General features: G+C 39.3%; 1 protein-coding gene across 2 annotated transcripts in view; it reads right to left on the bottom strand.

Annotated features, from left to right (window-relative positions):
* Window positions 1–325: 325 nt before the first annotated feature.
* Avl9 (AVL9 cell migration associated) overlaps window positions 326–17,439 on the bottom strand; it is a 51,848-nt gene continuing 34,734 nt past the window's right edge. For both annotated transcript variants that reach the window (XM_063233864.1, XM_063233863.1), the window contains 6 exons: window positions 15,674–15,808; window positions 14,373–14,592; window positions 11,315–11,432; window positions 8,198–8,251; window positions 7,495–7,583; window positions 326–5,156 (listed from right to left, as the gene is read on the bottom strand). In XM_063233864.1, coding sequence (XP_063089934.1) covers window positions 5,041–5,156; window positions 7,495–7,583; window positions 8,198–8,251; window positions 11,315–11,432; window positions 14,373–14,592; window positions 15,674–15,808 — 732 coding nt within the window. In that variant the 3' untranslated portion in view covers window positions 326–5,040. The remainder of the gene's footprint in view (window positions 5,157–7,494; window positions 7,584–8,197; window positions 8,252–11,314; window positions 11,433–14,372; window positions 14,593–15,673; window positions 15,809–17,439) is intronic.

Here is a 17,439-nt window from a genome sequence, read left to right as displayed (position 1 = left end):
CCGGGGCTGCCATGAGGGAGACCCCTGACTTTCCGTGCTGTCAGTGGTGTGTGAGATGCTGCGTGAGGAGCAATTCCTTCCACACTTCCTGCAGCACCGCGATCTCCGATCCACAGGAGCTATGGGGCTTCTTGGGGAGATGGCCATCTCCAAAGCCAAGGCACAATGAAAGCAATGTCAGTAGATACTCCCCAAGCAGTGAGTCCTTCAATTCATCTGTGCGTAGCTTATTGAAGCTGACACTGCTGTCTGATTGCGAAGTAGGCCCCAAATCACCACAAACCATGCAGGGCCCATTAAGAAGGACTGGTTGAGTACAAGTGCATGCAGGACAGAGAATAATTTTATTCTTTTTTTCTTAAAGATACAATAGAAGTTTTACAATTCAGTATCATTAAATGTCATCTGTAATTTAAACTCTTAATGAGAAGAACACAAATTATAAAACTCCTAGAGCAAAAAACCAAAACTACTTTTCTGATCAAAACATGTACCACAACTAACATTTCTTAGACCATTTGTAGAAAGCCTTGAAACTCAATTTTTTTAAACTATAGTTCTGTAACCACTAAGTGCCTTCATCAACTCACTGGTCATATGCTTCCTATTTAGGCACTGATGATCAAGTGGCTTGAAACACGTAAGTCTTGCTCTTACTTTTCCAGCTATAAAATACTAGTATTTCATGAAAACGACAAAATATTTAAGCACAGAAGCTTTCTGAAAACTTCCATGACCTATTCTGGCTCAGTACCTGACCAAAATGTTCAAATGTTTATATTGCACATAAAAAAATTTGAGCAGCATACTACGAGAAGCTGATAAAAAAAAACAAGACTGGGGAAACTCCCCAAATTTCCATGATTTAAATATATAGCTTCTATATCATTAATTAGTATAAGTAAAAAGGTAAACTTTTGAACAGCACAGAAATACAAATGTATTTAGAAGTTTACAAAATATACCCAACCCTTTAGTCATGCACAACCTTTAAGGTGGAGCCACCACACAAGGCAGCTCCTGTCTCCTTCACAATGAATGCAGGAAGTTGTGTGTATGAAGTTATAGATACAAAAAGAATAAAATGCACATTCCTTTTGTCTTTGGGATGTTGGAAATTATCAAAAAGCAATTCCAATGCTGTGAAGTCTGAAGACTTGGAATGAGGAGATTTCTAGCACACGTGCTGCTATGTGGAATGACAGCCATCTTAAGGGATCAGGACAGCATCCTTATCATGCTGAAAGGTGACCAAGGGACTGGGTGGGACGTTGCGAACAGTGTGCCTCCATTGAATAGAGAATGCATGCAAACAGCAGTGCCAGCCAGCCAACTCTCCTAACAGTACCAGGCCACACTCAGCAGCTGCTACCGCCACACAGGTGATTGTGGTTAAGGACAAGGACATCGGTCAGCCCCACACAGCCAAGAGGCTCCCGACCAGCACTGGCTAGAAAAGGACAATTGAGAATAACTCTCATAAAACTTTTTCCCACAGAATATAAAACATTAGCAAAACCTACCTGCCAGGGAGGTAACACTATAGCTTCATTTAGAAACCTGAAGCTAGCAGATTAAAATTCAAACTTCTTTCTAAAAGAATTCTTTTAACTCTCAACAGATTAAATACTGCTCTCAAAATATTTCATTCAGATTTTAAATACCTCTTCCTCAGCCACAAAACAACTTCTCTTTCGTTCTCTTCCTAATTTGCCTTTACTGTGGCTTTCCTAAGGAAGTCTACAAACATTAAATGCTTAGTTACAGAGTTTGGAAAGCAGAAGCCTGAGGAAGTGACATCATTCACACTGGTTGGCTGACAAAGAAAAATAGATGCTGTGACTTAAAGCAAAAGTCCATGAGAATTGTTTTAGGGCTTGGGAGCCAGTGAGTCAGCAATGGATTTGGGGACAACTATTCTACACTGGTCATATCAGCCAAATACATATGCAAAGTCATTCGAAGCCTTTGTGACATGTGACTTTCTCTATTCCTCTACTCCATACCTGTAGCTTTACCACTGTCTTCCTTATCTATGCCATGTCATTACAAGGCCTAAGTGAATATATGTACCAGTTTTTTAAAAAAATACTAGTCTTAAGTTATCTGAACAGCAGGGAAGCTACCAATAGGATGCAGATTCCTCTATGTGCATGCCTACCTGCAAAAGCTGGCTAATGTCACTGCAAAAGTGCAGTACCAACAGACCCACCTGTCTGGTCTATCAGAAGATGGCCAGGACCAACTGTGGAGCTGCACAGCCATTATTTGGAGGGAGGCACTGCCTCTGGCTTGCCACTTGGTGCGGCTGGAAAGCAAGCCTGAGGCCTGTGGGTTCATAGCCAGTGCCAGGCGTCCTGTCCTGGCCTCCATCATCCAGAAACCAGAAGGAAGCACAGGTAAGGCCTCTGACATCATTTTTATCTTTTGAGATGTTCATTTTAGGTTGAAAGTCAATTAAGTGCCAACTTTACAATTAAACCAGAAAGATTAGTAGAAGGCTCAATTAAAATACACATTCAAATGGGAAACCAGTGAGCAAAATGTAATTTCATGTGGCTTTATGTCAGTGGATTAAAAACTATCTGTAAGCTGCTTCTGAATAAGAGATAGGAACCCACCCCTAACATGCAAGTCTGACACCAGCAGAACAGCACTCAGCATCTTGCTGATCCCTCCTAGAGCACTAGGCAACTCATACAGCAAACTGCTGGCACCAGGTGGGTGACCACCACAGTGGGACACAGTATTATACTCCAACATGTGGTGTGGCCTTCAGATGAGACAGTCTCAGTACAATCCTATACAGAACCCTTCAAGGTATTGTCTGCTATTACTTTCCTGTTTTCAAATATTTTTCTTGTTGTTTTGGTTTGGTTATTCTGAAACAGGATCTCACTATGTAGTACAGGCTGCCTTGAACTTACAGTGATCCTCCCGCCTCAGCCTCCCAAATGCTGGGATTACAGGCATGTGCCACGACTGGCATTCAAATAATACTTCTTGACATTAACTTTCCAGGATGGAGCAAATCAATGGAGTTTTCATACTGTGTCCTTCAGTGTATCTTTGCTGAGCTTTCAAATTATTACGCTCAAACAGAAGAAGTATGCTTTTGGGTTCACTGGACTTGTGTTCAAATTCAAATTAGGAAACTTAGATATTTAGATTAGGTCACATGTTTATTTCACATGACTTTAGAGGATTACTTCATAATTACCTATTTCATACAGGATAAAACAAATGTAACCAGCATCCTCAATCAGGCACCTGAATTCCCCAATACTCCTCACAGAATACAAAAGTCAACTGAAAAGGAGTTTCCCAGAGTCCCCTGCTGCTGAAAGGGAGTCTGCTCCTCAAGGCTCTGAGAAGTCCATCCCAGGCTCCTGGAAAAGCAGCATGGGAACATGTGAACTCCAGTGCTGTAGAGCATCAAGGGGCATGTGGGTGGCAAGTGGCAAGCCAAACCCAGGCCTCCTGGAGACAGGTAACAAAGTACAGGGCTGTGGTCTGCTGCTTCTGCTTTCTGGTTTATTAATTGGGAGCTAAAATTTTTTTCCCCTGTTTTTGGGATATCACTGGGGACTGAACCTAGGGCAGCCCTACTGGGCTACATCTCCAGTCTTTATTTTTATTTTTCAGACAGTCTCAAGTTGCAAAGTTGCCCAGCTTCCCAGAATGCTGGCAGTAAAGGTATATATCATCACCCCAGCTAAGATTTCTCTTTAATTTTGTGGATCATTTTGCCTTTCTTGGCAAAGACATGATGGACTTTCTTTCTTAGTAAGTGTGTGTGTGTATAAATAAATATACACATATGTACACACATGTGTACACACACACACACACACACAATTTTTTTTTTTTTTTTGGTACTGGGGATTGAACTCTCAACCTCACACTTGCCAGGCAGTTGCTTATACTGTTGAGTTAAATCCCCAGTCCTTTTATGCTTTTATTTTATAAATACTTTTAGAAAGAGGCAAGGATTGTTTGCAGGATTTTTAGTTAGGGAAGCAGGAAGGCCAAGTACCTAGAAAAGCTTTATGAGGAAGAGGAAGAAGAAACTGTAGGTCTGATAATAGTGATGGGAAACTACTCAAGTGAAGAACAAGAAGGCACCAACTTTGAATTAAAAAATGTTGGCAGCCAGGGATTTAGCTCAGTGGCCTAAGCGCCTAACTGATAAGTGTGAAGTCATAAGTTTGATCCCCGGTACCAAACAAACAGACAAACAAAAATTCTGGCAAAGACTGACACATGGCTAGAGTTGACAGAACTAATGTATGGGTCTTTGAAAGCCCTGACCACAGGTTATCCCAAGTCAAACCACTCACCACTGGGACTGTCCACATGCTGTTTCTCTGTCCACCTGCTGTGGCACAGTCAACAGGGGGAGGAGAGCACCGGCCTCATAGCAAGCATACTAGAAAAGAACAGATCAACTGCCTGAAAGCAGACACTCTATGCACAGTACTCCTGCTCCATTTTGCGCAGTTCTAGGAAGAAAGGAACTGATCAGAGTGTTCTATGGATAGGAAACACAGAAAAAAAAAAAAATCCTAGAACTTAGGAAAACAATAATGGCTGGATTTACAGCCCTTTACCTTGATAAGTACATTTTACAGCCAGCATTAGAGAAATTAAAAATAGTAATATAACTTAATTTTAGCAAATATAAATTAAAATGGGCATCTATTCAGAGGCGAAACAACAAAATTTACACACAAATGTCTCTAAAGTAAACAGATGTACAATCTCTGAAATTAAGGACTTCATTGGAAGGTTTGCTGCACATTTTAGGCTCAGAAAAGAAGAAAAGTAGTCAATTTAAAGGTCAAGCCAGAGTCCACCCTGCTGTGCCTGTGACCTTGTCTTTTCAGTATCCGATGGTGTTCATCCGACAGTGCAACTGTGCAGGTAAACAGCTCGGCATCCAGGGCCTGGCTGCGGCTCTGTGGCCGGGGAAGGTGAGGCTGGGGCACAGGTGGCCAGGAGCATTTATACCTACGGAAGTGAAGTGGCTTCTGTCATGGCTCAGGGCTTCCCGTCAGGAGGCTCGGGGAGACTCTGAGGTGTAGAAGTGGTAAAAGTCGAAAGCCACGAAGACATAGCTGTCTTTGCACTGGAAAAAGCTCCTCCAACTGACTGTCCTGGTGGAAAATAAAGGAAAAAACTATCTGACCTTGTTAAGTACTGTGAAAGATGAAGGCTTATCAATAAATGGTAACTCACACACCAGTATGTTAACAAAACAATGAATTTTCTCATTTCAAAACAATCTCTTTCCAGAGGAAACTGCATGGTTTCTTGGTGTAGGAGTCCCCTTGAAGCACTCCGAAAGTATTCATCTATCTGTGTTAGTGATGCTGGCTGTGCATGAGAATTATCTGGACTAAAGAAGTTAAACATGATCTCTGCACCTTAAACACTACACTGGTAATCAGTACCAATTATACCGGGGACAGTGGCTAAGCAGTCTTAAAGAAATTTGCTTTTAGCATCTAAAACTGATACACTAAATACAGTAGTCTATCTGCCTCGGGTCTGTTTTGTTCTCTAGAACATCTCAAAAGTTAAGGCCAGCCAGGGATTTAGCTCAGTAGCATTAAGTGCCTGCCTGGCAAGCACATGTTCGATCCCTGGTAAAGTTGAGGCCAATGTGAATTTACATAACAAATCAATACTGTTACAAAGGGGAACATGGAAGAACTGTTCTTAAAGAGTTTAAATACTGGCAGCACCATCCCTAAAAACCAAGTACAGTAGTATTTCCTTATCTGTGGTTGCATTTTCTACCGGTTCAGTTACTCCTGGTATAAAAAAAATTTTAAATGGAAAACTCCAGAAATAATTTCCAAGTGGTATTTCGCTCTGCCCAGCCCTGTCCTGCTCGTATGGAGTCCTCTCCTGTGCAGCATGTACAGACTATGGCGCTGCCTGTGAGGCACAGGCTGTCGTCTGGTCATCATACAGACCATCAGGTGCTGCAGTGTGTGCCTCAGTAACCTTTATGTCACTTCACAGTAGCCCTAAAGTGCAAGAGCCGCGGTGCTGGCCACTCGGATTTTCAAAGAGAAGCTGTCAAGGGATCCTTCAGTGAAGAGGTGAAGGTGTAAAACCTTTGAGGCAGAGCACATTCACATAACTTTTATTACAGTGTATTTGCATACTGGTTCCATTTTAATGTCATTATTGTTAATTTTTTATTGTGCCTAGTTTGTTAAACCAATTAAAAATATTATGGCAAGTTTTAAAATTTTGTATTTCTTTTTCTTTTTTTTGAGACAGAGTGTAGCTATATAGTACAGGCTGGGCTTAAACTCACTTGTGTAGCCCTGGCTGGCTTCGAACTCACAGGAATCCTCTCCTGCCTCTGCCTCCTGAGTGCTGGGATTATAGGTATCCACCACTCCTGGCTTGTATTCCATTTTATTATATAGCTTTACAGATTTTCTATTTCTTACTGCATCAGTTTTGTAACTTGAGTCTTTCAAGTAAGTTTTCTATTTTATCTATGTTGTCAAATTTATTGGCATAAAATTGTTTACAATATCCCTTTAATATATTTTAATTTCCTGAAGATCTGCACTAATGTCCCTTTGGTTTTCTTTGTTTTTTTGAGAAGGGACTTGTTACATAGTTCAGGCTGGGCACTATGTACACACTATGTAGCTACACACTATGTAGCTGAAATCAGCCGCCAACTTAGCAATCTTCTTGCCTCAGCTCCTGCTTCAACTTCCAAAGTGCTGGAATTACAGGCGTATGCAACCATGCTGGACCCTTTTTCATTTTTAATAGTGGTCATTTGTGGCTTCTCTCTTTTTCTTTATCAGTTTATAGAAGTATTATAAATACTGATCTTTAAAAAAAAAATCAACTGTTTTGTTTTTTCTTTATTGTGTGACACTACCTTAGCAGACAGCAATTCCTCTGGCTGACTTTATTATGAGAGTGTGCTGTGTATAAAGAACTGAGTGTAGCCCAAAGAATAGGGACAAAATTCCCAGAAAGCTTCAACTCTTGGAACAGAACAGTGAGATCAAGATATTTGGCTACACCCATCAGATACGTGAAATCTGCTGAACTTGGACAATATCTATATCACAATAACTTTTTGAATAAGACAAAGATTTTTTAAAAAAACTCTTGCATTATTATGTGATACACAAATTTCTACAACTTTATCCTTTCATCAGTTACATACTGAGAATAGAAATAGACATGCAAGCTGGGTGTGGTGGCTCATGCCTGTAATCCCAGCACTCGGGAGGCTGAGGCAGAGGGATTGCTGCGAGTTTGAGTCCTTACTTTGTGGGCTACAAAGTAAGCTGAAGGCCAGCCAGAATGGTATAGCAAAACCATGCCTCAAAAAGACAAAAAACACAAACAAAAAAACAACAAACAACAAAAAACAAAATGAAAATAAAAGAAGAAGAAATACTTATGCAGGACTGCAATCTGTTGCTGGATAATGGCGTGCCTTACCAACAGCTTTTCCTGTTTGTACCACATTCCGGCTGGTTGTAACCATCGCGTTTCCAATTTTTTTGCCACGTTCACTATTCTGAACAGAACTGAATAAGAGAGACAAGTGTTAATACAACTAAAAACAAAAACAACAACAACAACAAAAAACCCTCACATTATACATACATATACATTAATCACCCTATAACCATCCCAAATCAGAATTACTAACAAGCTGAATTTTTGTGATGAAAACTAATTTATGAACTTCTTATATGTGTGAATTTTCAGAATAGACTAAAAAAATACAGATGAATCAAAAAGTGGGGAGGACATAAGTATGGTTAAGTCTTCTCAAAAGATACGATTTGCTAAAGACACTTCATCCAGGGAAGTCCTGCTATTAGTTTATATCATTTCCATGGGATGGAAGTGTCTTTACCTGAAACACACATATTTTTTTTTTTTTTCCTTCTTATCGGTACCAGGGATCGAACTCACGACTGCCTGCTTGCAAGGCAGGCGCTTATGCTGCTGAGCTAAATCACCAGCCCCTGAAACACACATATTACTGAGCTAGAGAATGTTTTGCACATATTTATTTGGTTACTATTTGAAGCACCAGTTTATTAAGTAGAGAAACAAAATTCCTAATGAGTACAAAACATGTGGCATAAATTTAGAAAAAAGAATTCTCCTCTTATTTTTTCTAAGTACTTACTGTGACAATCTTAACTTCATGTCTGACATGGAATATTGGCCTTGAAATGGATGGCTGGAAAACAAAAAAGTTTGAGTTCAGATTATGAGGGTTTGTTTGTTTAATTTTTACCAGTAAAGCCACAAAGAGTTATCATAAGAAAATGAAAGTTTTGGTAAATCTCTTAGGGTGACAGCTGAGTGGTAGTGCTCTGAACTTGCTATAAGGGAATCAGGTTTGGACCCCCAGCTCTCTTTATGCTTCCTGAATCAAACAGTATACTTAACTTTTCTGAGTTTTAGTCTCCTCCTTGTTAAACAGTGTATGGGGTGTATGTGTGTGTGTGTGTTGGGGGGACTGTGCCTGTATATCACCCTGATATTCTGGCTTATTAGCTCTGAAGTGAGGGCCCAAGTATCAACCTTTCTTTCTTTCTTTTTTGAGATCAGATCCCTCTTGTCCATGCTGGCCTCAAATTTCAGAGCTCAAGGGATCCTCCTACCTCAGATTCTCCAGTAGATGAGACTATAGGCATGTGCCACTGTGCCTGGCCATCAACATTTTTTAAAAGCTTCCCAGGACAGTCAGGATTAGTCACTGATTTAGATCATGGTCATGGATTATATCATGATCCTAGTCATCTTATAAATGTGCTATATTGGTCATGAAGAGATCTGTGGACGGACCAAAAAAAATCATACTTTTGTCACTCACATACAAAAAGCAACTCAAGATGCAGTTCTTGGCTGAGTGTAGTGGCATGTATCTATCATCCCAGCACTTGGGAGGCTGAGGCAGGAAGGCTGCTGTTTAAGATCAACTTCAACTAGTGAGACCCTGTCTCAACACACACACACACACACACACACACACACACACACACACACACACACAAAGAAAGCAGTTCTTAAAAATGGCATTATGTTTTAACAGGGAACTTCGTAAGTCTTACTTCCCTACTTCTATTACATGAAAGGAAATGCTGTATTAAAAAAAAACAACCTAGGGGACCAAGGGAGGAGGTTTAATTGAGGTCACCTTGGAGAATATATAGTAAAACTGCACCTCAAGCCAAAACCGAAACACACACACCCCATAAAAACACACAACTTGATTATCTACATATAACACTTCTTCCTCTTCTGGACTCTTGAACCCACGCCTGGGCAGCTCAGAGGTCATACAGCTACTGTCTCTACTCCAGAAAGGTGGTGTTAAGGCTGAAATGTACCTGCTACATTTACCGAGGGCCTAGGTTTCTTAATCTATAGGAATTGAAGAAAGATTAAGAATTCCTTAATCTATAGGAATTGAAGGGTTCCATAGATCTTAAGACTACAATTAATTTGGAATATTTCTGAATTATATCTCCTGACAACAACTGAAGATTATCTGTTCTTTTTTTTTTGGTGCTGGGGATTGAACTCATGACCTTGTGTTTGCCAAGCAGGCACTTACACCGCTGAACTACATCCCCGGCCAGATTATCAGTTCTTTTAAACAGGTGACATTGTAGGAAATATGCTACAATGGCTGTATAATTATCTCAAATATCTATTTAACAGGTGGTTCTTCAGCCTTCATTTACCTAGATGACCTCAATTTCTTTAACTTTCTTCTTCTTCTTTTTTAATGGTACTGGGGATCGAACTCACAAACACTCGCTTGCAAGGCAGGCGCTTATGCCGCTGAGCTAAATCCCCAGACCCTCTTTAACTTTCTTTATGAGAACTATTTTAGTCTTACATAGCTCTCTCCAGCTAAGCTTCCCATGGCCTGATCAAAGAGTGCAGAGCTGGTTGGTCAGGCAAGTCTCAGGCACCAGAGGTGCAGGGTGCAGGGATGCTTCACGTGCAGACACGTCCGTGCACCAGGCCAGGCCCCAGCACAGCAACCCTGTGGTTCCCCACAGCACAGTCAGAACAGACGACTCTGAAGTCTTAGACTTTCATTTGACATCACTAAGTGGTTTTGCCTTTTTACTTGCTATGCTTTTACTACAGTGCTATATAGGTTTCTACTGTAGCCAAATATGAGAACTAAATTCACCAAAACAAGTGTGAAACTAGTAATTTTTCTTGCCAGATGGCATAAAGCTTAACAGACACATTCTGTGAAGTCTTTTCACGTCTTCCCTCCCACATGATGCGTCTCCAGGCTGCTCTGGCTCATCTCTCTTTGTCCAGGGGTGTCCTTTCCAATTCCCCTTCAATCACTATCCCATTTTAGCTAAATAAAGTTCACCCTGGCCCCAGAAGATACGGGAATCAACAAAAGCTGGCGTTTGCCTATTTCTTGCCAAGTGGAAAATACAATGAAAGAAGTTAGTACATTCTTGGTTAAAAACTCATTTAATCTTTTAAAAGTAGTTCTTTTTTTTTTTTTTGGTCTTTTGTCTTTTTCTTTTTTATCAGTACCGGGGATTGAACTTCATGACCACACACTTGCAAGGCAGACGCTTATGCCGGTGAGCTAAATCCCTAGCCCCATAATCTTTTAAAAGTAGATCTCCAGTTGATCTCTTTAGGCTCGACTCGCACTCATATCCAGATGTTTTTCTGTTACTGTGTCAATGTATGGTATGTCTTTGTGCCTATGTGGAGTAAAGCCTTTGTCCAATAGTCTATAGAGTGGCATATTAACTGTGCTGAATGTTAAGATTATGATGGATTTCCTGACAGGCTTCTCCCTCATTGGACAATTCTGCTAAAGTGTGGCTTCAGGGAGAGAGAAAACCATCACATATGAGCACCACTGTGTACCAGTATCTCCCCTCTGAACCACATCAAGAGCTGGAGAAACGTTAGTGTTTCCCATGGTGTCCTGTGCTTTTTGTGTAAAAATTTAAGAATATGCCAGGAATTCAGCTCAGTGCCTACCAGTCAAGTATGAGATCATGAGTTTGATCCTGTGTACCACAAACAAACAAACAAATAAACAAACAAAGAACTCCCAAAACTTAAGAATATGAAAGGAGTTTTTAGCCTGTTTTTCTATATGAAGACTTTTTACAGCCCACTTAAGACGATTACTGAAGACAGTCACAATATTAAAGACATGATTCTGATTGTACTGGGCACTTGGTAAAGCAACCGGTTTATGTAGAATTGCTTACTGGTCTCCAAAGGATGCGCTTACTTTGGGTTTATTTCTGCAAGTGCTGGATGCTTGTTGCTGTTCCATACCCTGTAGTTGTGAGTATTCTTCCATGCTGTAACGAAAGTGGTCCCATAGTCTGACAATATCTTTTCATTATCTGTCAAGTAAACATTTGAAAGAAGGTGAGCTGGATGGTAGCCATTCAAGGAGATGAAGATTAACAATCATGAAGGGTAAAGGAATGGCTTAATCCATTTACCCACCCTTTTATTTTTTTCGAGAGGGCCTACCAGATGTCAGGAAACTTGGGTTTAGTTCCAGAAATCCTGTTAAGAAGCTATATGGCTTTGGCAAATCACTTAATCACTCAGAACTTCAATTTCCTAGCTGGAAAATGAGAGGGGTGGGCTAGATATTTTCTAAGGATCCTTACAACTCTAAACTGTTCGTATGTTCTCTTTCCCATTATGAGGACAGTTTTATTTATTAAACAAAATGTATAGGTTTGATATGAATAAACCTACTGGTTTATACATATGGAGAAAGCAATTAGGATCTCTTCCTATATTTTCACAAATGTTATTTTTTTTTACAAAAATATTAAGACGGAATACATAAACTGGTTTTAGCCATTATTTCCTATTGTGTAGGCTGTAACTCACTACTTGTTGCTTCATCCTTAAGATTTAAAGCATTTCACTGTCCAAATACTTAAAAATGGGAATTTAAATTCAATGCCTAAAAGCTTTCAGCTTTATCAATACCATGTGAAAGCTTCAATGTATAGCATTTGTTCAATTTGGAAAAAGGAAATGTTTGGAGAACTGACTCAACGGTTATTGTTTCATGAGGTATAACTTAAAATTATGAATGTTTACTTCTAAAAAATTTATTACAGTAAGACAAATTGTCAAAAATCCCTAGCAAAACACCTCCTGTTTCTTTGGTACCCTTAACCATGCCTCTTGCCATTTTCTGAAGCAGTTCTGAAGTCCTCTTTCATGACTGTCATTAGTTCTGATTGTCTTTAATACCTTGTTTCCAAATGTTTCCCTTTCTTCATCATTTTGACTTTGGGGAAGAGCCAGAAGTTGCATGGGGTCAGATTCAGTGAATAAGGTGGATCAGGATGCACTCTCATGTTTTTATTAGCCTGTCTTTTTGTTGAATGGCACTTGGCAGTAGCATCTACCATATTTTTTATCACTCTTCAATAAAGACATTCATAAAGAAGACTTCCAGAACTGCTTCAGAAAGTAGGGAGAACTGGGGGTCATGTGTGTTTGAAGAGACGGTAAGTATTTTCACAGGAGTTCATGGCAATGTCTCTTGTTAACAGTTTATTGGGCTCAATTTCCTCTCTTAATCTCATTAAGGGCATGGGCTTGAGCCAGATTGGGTTTAAATTCTAGCTCTGCCTCTTAACCAGCTTCATGTGAAAGCTACTAAGTTTTCTGCAGCTCACTCTTGGGATTTTTTTTTTTTTTTTTTGTCTTTTTCATTTTTATCGGTACCAGGGATCGAACTCACGACCACCTGCTTGCAAGGCAGGTGCTTACGCCACTGAGCTAAATCCCCAGCCCCCTGCAGCTCACTCTTTCCTGTACATTGGGGAGGATAAAATAGCTACCTCCAGAATTGTTGAGGATGAAATGAATTATTAGGTATAAAGAGCTAAGCATAGATCCCTACACATAATAAATGTTAAAATAAAAAGTCAGCTAATATTATTATTCAGTGTTTTATGGACCCCTGAGCAATATTTTTAAAAAGTAAATTTATTCAATTACTCATGAAGCCAAAGACTGTGGCAGAGAATATCCTACCAACAAATTAGGACATGCTTGTTAAGTTCCCTTTACAAATGAAGAAGATGCCCAAAGCCTGGATTTAAAGCTTCATATATACGGCATAAAGAACTAACCTGTGAGGTGGTAAAAACTGACTTAAAAACCTGCTGACACAGCACTGTGAATGTACTTAATGCCACTGTGGAGTTATATATTTAAAAATGTTAAACTGAGCATGGTGGTACATGCCTGTAATCCTAGTACTCTGGAGGTTGAAGTAGGATGATTGCAGGTTGCCGCCCAATTTAGGAACTAAATAACTTGATGAGACACTGTCTTAAAAAAAACAAAGGGCTGAGACTGGGTGCAGTAGCACATACATGTAATCCCAGCACTTGGGAAACTGAGGGAGGAGGATCACTGTGAGTTCGAGGTCAGCCTGGGCTACACAGTAAGTTCAAGGACAGCCTAAATGACATGAGACTGTCTCAGAAAAAGAGGTGATGGTGCTGAGGATATAGCTCAATGTGAAGACCTTGAGTTCAATTCCCAGTTCCACAAAAATATAAATAAAAAAGGTTAGATAGTAAATTTTATTATGTGTATTTCTTCACAATTTAAAAAAGTAGAAATTGAGGAGAGAAAATTCAAGTTCAACATTCTTTTATTAACAACAACAAAACTCCTGAGAATCTGCCCAATATCTATGGTAGAAAAGTGCATCACAGAACTCCACTTTCACTTTACATATATTTTCTTAGAGCAATTAGGTTTTTTTTTTTGAGTACTGGAGGTTGAACTTAGAACCTCATGCTGGCCAAGGAGGTACTGGGCCACTGAATTATAACACTGGTACCAAGCAATTAGTTTTAACCCAGGAGTTTATCTATTTTTACTTGTCCCAGTTTAACCATTTAATAGGAACAATAATATCCCTTAGAATAGGGTATAAATTTAAAGGTTTACTCACACTCAGAATGTGTTTTTTACTGAGGGACAAAAATCAGTATTTATTGTTTTCATATAGGTTTGTGTTTCCATTATAAAGGAAGAAATAGTAAGTTTCAGAAAACACACCTAAAGGGATTCATTTTTGCAAAAGGACTACTAAAAACACCAAGGGGGCCAGGTGTGGTATGCAAATCCAAAATCTATATAAAGAAAATGGTCTGGAGGAATACTAAGTACTCAAAATATTAAGAATCTCTGTATGAGAGAGTAATGGGATTTTTTATAGTGAACACATTTTTGTATAATTCAAAACATCATGATTACAAAAAAGTGGCAGTGCACTCATGGTTTCTCACCTAGATGTAATGTGGCAGCCAGCAGGGCATGGATGTAGATGGCAAACTGGGCCCGGATCCACTCGTCACCTCCCTCCCAACCTGTGCCATCCAGGAAGACATCGTCACGGTTCTCGGTCACATGCCTCACCAGGTAATCTGCAAACCTGAGGTCTGCAGTGGTGGGGTGAAGCAGCCTCCTGAGTTCTGGGTCCTGGATCTGGATCAGAGCTTCTTCTACCTAGAGGGTATCCAGGTACAAGTCAGAGTCTGGGTATTCAGGCAGATATCCATGCCACACTTTAAAGAGCAACTACTGGGAAGTTGGGAGCTGGAAATAAAAAAATATGAATAACAGCACTCTCAAAAGGCAAGTCTAAAGAAGATACAGGTGTTTACACTAAAGTCTTTCTTTTTGCATTTTAAAAAATATTTTCTGCTTTTTAGAAAATGTATGTATATATACATTATTTTGAATTAGAAAATAGTTCATGTTGATTGTATCTAGAAAATACAGATATATATATACAGTAAAATCATCTTTATCTCACCTACAGAAATGACCTTAAGTATAATTCTTCAAAAGTTTTCTTTCAATGCATAATTTAGAATATCTTTATGATATACAGAGAAATACATATAACTTACATATTAGTTTTGAAGTAATATAATAAACTGAACATCTATGAGCCTCCTTGAACATCTCCACTAGATTGGACCAATGCTGCTATCTGTACTTCCTATCCTGGTTGGTATATATATTTTTCCTTCCTCAAACTTGAGATCAAAATAAACAGAACCTCAAATCTTGGATTTTTCATTTACTATAACCATTTCCCCCATAAAGCCTGTATTTTGTATCAAAAAGTGGTTAAAATTTTTTTCTTTTTTAAAAAATTACTCCCAATATAAAATTAAACAAATTAAAATTTTAATATACTGATGTCAAATATGTACTCTTAGCTTCTTTAACAAGGGAACAGTAAACAAGCTAGAAGCATTCAGATTATCTGAACAGTAATTTTCATAATCATGAGATGGTGGGCTCATGCTTCCCAGTTTGCATTCCTGGGCTACCCATGTCCTATTCTTAATTTCCTTAGATAAAAAGAGTAACAACATCTCTGCTTAATGTTACACCTCCCCTTCACAGGGCTGTTACAAGAATTCAAAGGGTTAATGTATATAAAGCATTTAGGATGCCCAATCCAGCAAGTAATTATCACCCTATTATTAGTGTTGTTATATTTTCATAACTGTTATTTCAGAAAAGAACACAGGGCCCAGCATGATTCAGCGCGTGCACTCAGACGCAAACATACTTCCACAATGGCATCGCTGAGGTGTTTCTGTTGTCGAAAAAGGATGTTAGTAGCTCCAGCAACAAATCCCCGAACGGTGACATCAGAGAGAAGGTGATGCTGCTGCAGGGCCATGTAGGGCAAGCACAGATATCCCTATGAATCACAAGAGCACCAGAAAGTATCAGGAAGGAAAAAGAATGGCTCTTTCTATATTCAAGCTACCAGCAAGAAGGTGGACAGTCCCAGAAACACCCATCTCCCTGTCTGGCTCCACATAGCTCATACTTGACTGACTCCTCCAGAATTCCAGGGCACCTTGGATTTCCACTGCAGTATCCAGTTTCCAATCAGCTTATCTTCAGTATAAATGGCTGAATATGGGTGAGGTGATTTACCATGAAGGTTGTTTTGCTTGACTATTCTGTTTCTGGTTCATTGCAAAAACCTCTAAAGCACTGAACTGGACTTTTTATTTAGAAAAAAATTCTAAAGTTTCTCAAAAAGTACAGAATATTGTTTAGCAGAAAACATAAACATATGTATCTGCACATAGTTCTCAAAATACTAGTACAAGAATAGCAAGGTACTGCATTGTTTTGTCTTACTGTCAAAAATCTTGCAAAAAGTCAAGATATTTGCTTCAATTTAAGGGAAAAATGACACTGGCGGTAACTGTGGATTTAGTGAATTTTCACTTGATTATATGATTTTTTTTTCTTTTGTAGCAGGAATTGAACTGAGGATCTTATGCTTGCCAAGCAGGTGCTGTGTCACTCAGCTATATCTTCGGCCCCCTGAATTGTATTTGAAATAGCATTCCCTTGAAAATTACAGATTAGCCAAGTGTGGTGGCACACCCCTATAATTCCAGTACTCAGGAGGCTGAGGCAGGAGGACTCACATGATTTTGAGCTCAGTAAGTTCAAGGGCAGCCTAGAATGCTAGACCCTGTATCAAATAACCAAATAGACAAGATCGGGCACGTTCAGGGTGGTATGGCTGTAGCAAATAACCAAATAAAAATTACCCCAGTAGGTACTGAAGTAAACAAAAACCAAACTGAAACAAATGAAACAAATACACAAAAACCCCAAATATGCCAGTATACTTCTGGAGAGTAAAGGTGTCAACATTAGAATGATTTCTCAAGAAAGTAACTTCTGCTGCAAGATGGTACACATCTGAATAGTGGTGTGGCTTGTATATAAAGTCAGGAGGGCAGATTTGCTGAGTCCCTGAACTTTGTTTTAGCTTCAAATTCTACAGTAGTTTTCCTTCTTCTCATGCATTGTTGAGTACAGTTGCCCAAATGATACATCCGATAAGCTGATTACACCCTGAGGCAAGTGAAAGACAAGAGCTACAATTTGAATGACTCCAGATTCTTCACTGCAATTAGGGTGCTCCTCATAGATGGTTGTTAAATACTTAATACAATAGAGAAGAAATTGGAATACAGGTCTAGTAACTTGATTTTGTTTTCTTAACAGCTTCTTCCCAATAATAAAAGCAGCAATGATAAATCAGTGTCTATGCATTAGTTTCTTAGTATAATGCTTCTCAACTCAGGCATCTTGGTACTAAATACTCAAAGGATGGAACCTTGATCTTCACTGCGAACCACTCAGTTGAAACAGGTTTAGGGCTTATGGTTCCTGCTTGATTATATCCAAAAGCAATGTAAAAGCAATAGATGGCTATCTAAAAGCAATAGATGGCTTCTTCACCTGCAAGTCCCCTTTTCCAAACAAACTGGTAATACTGAATGCTTTTTCACACCTGAT

The sequence above is a fragment of the Cavia porcellus genome, unplaced genomic scaffold (genome assembly GCF_034190915.1).
Source record: "Cavia porcellus strain 051 isolate PalLab524CR breed Dunkin Hartley unplaced genomic scaffold, mCavPor4.1 scaffold_23, whole genome shotgun sequence".
In the NCBI taxonomy this organism is placed as follows: Eukaryota; Metazoa; Chordata; class Mammalia; order Rodentia; family Caviidae; genus Cavia; species Cavia porcellus.
This window is presented reverse-complemented; position numbering and strand designations above follow the sequence as displayed.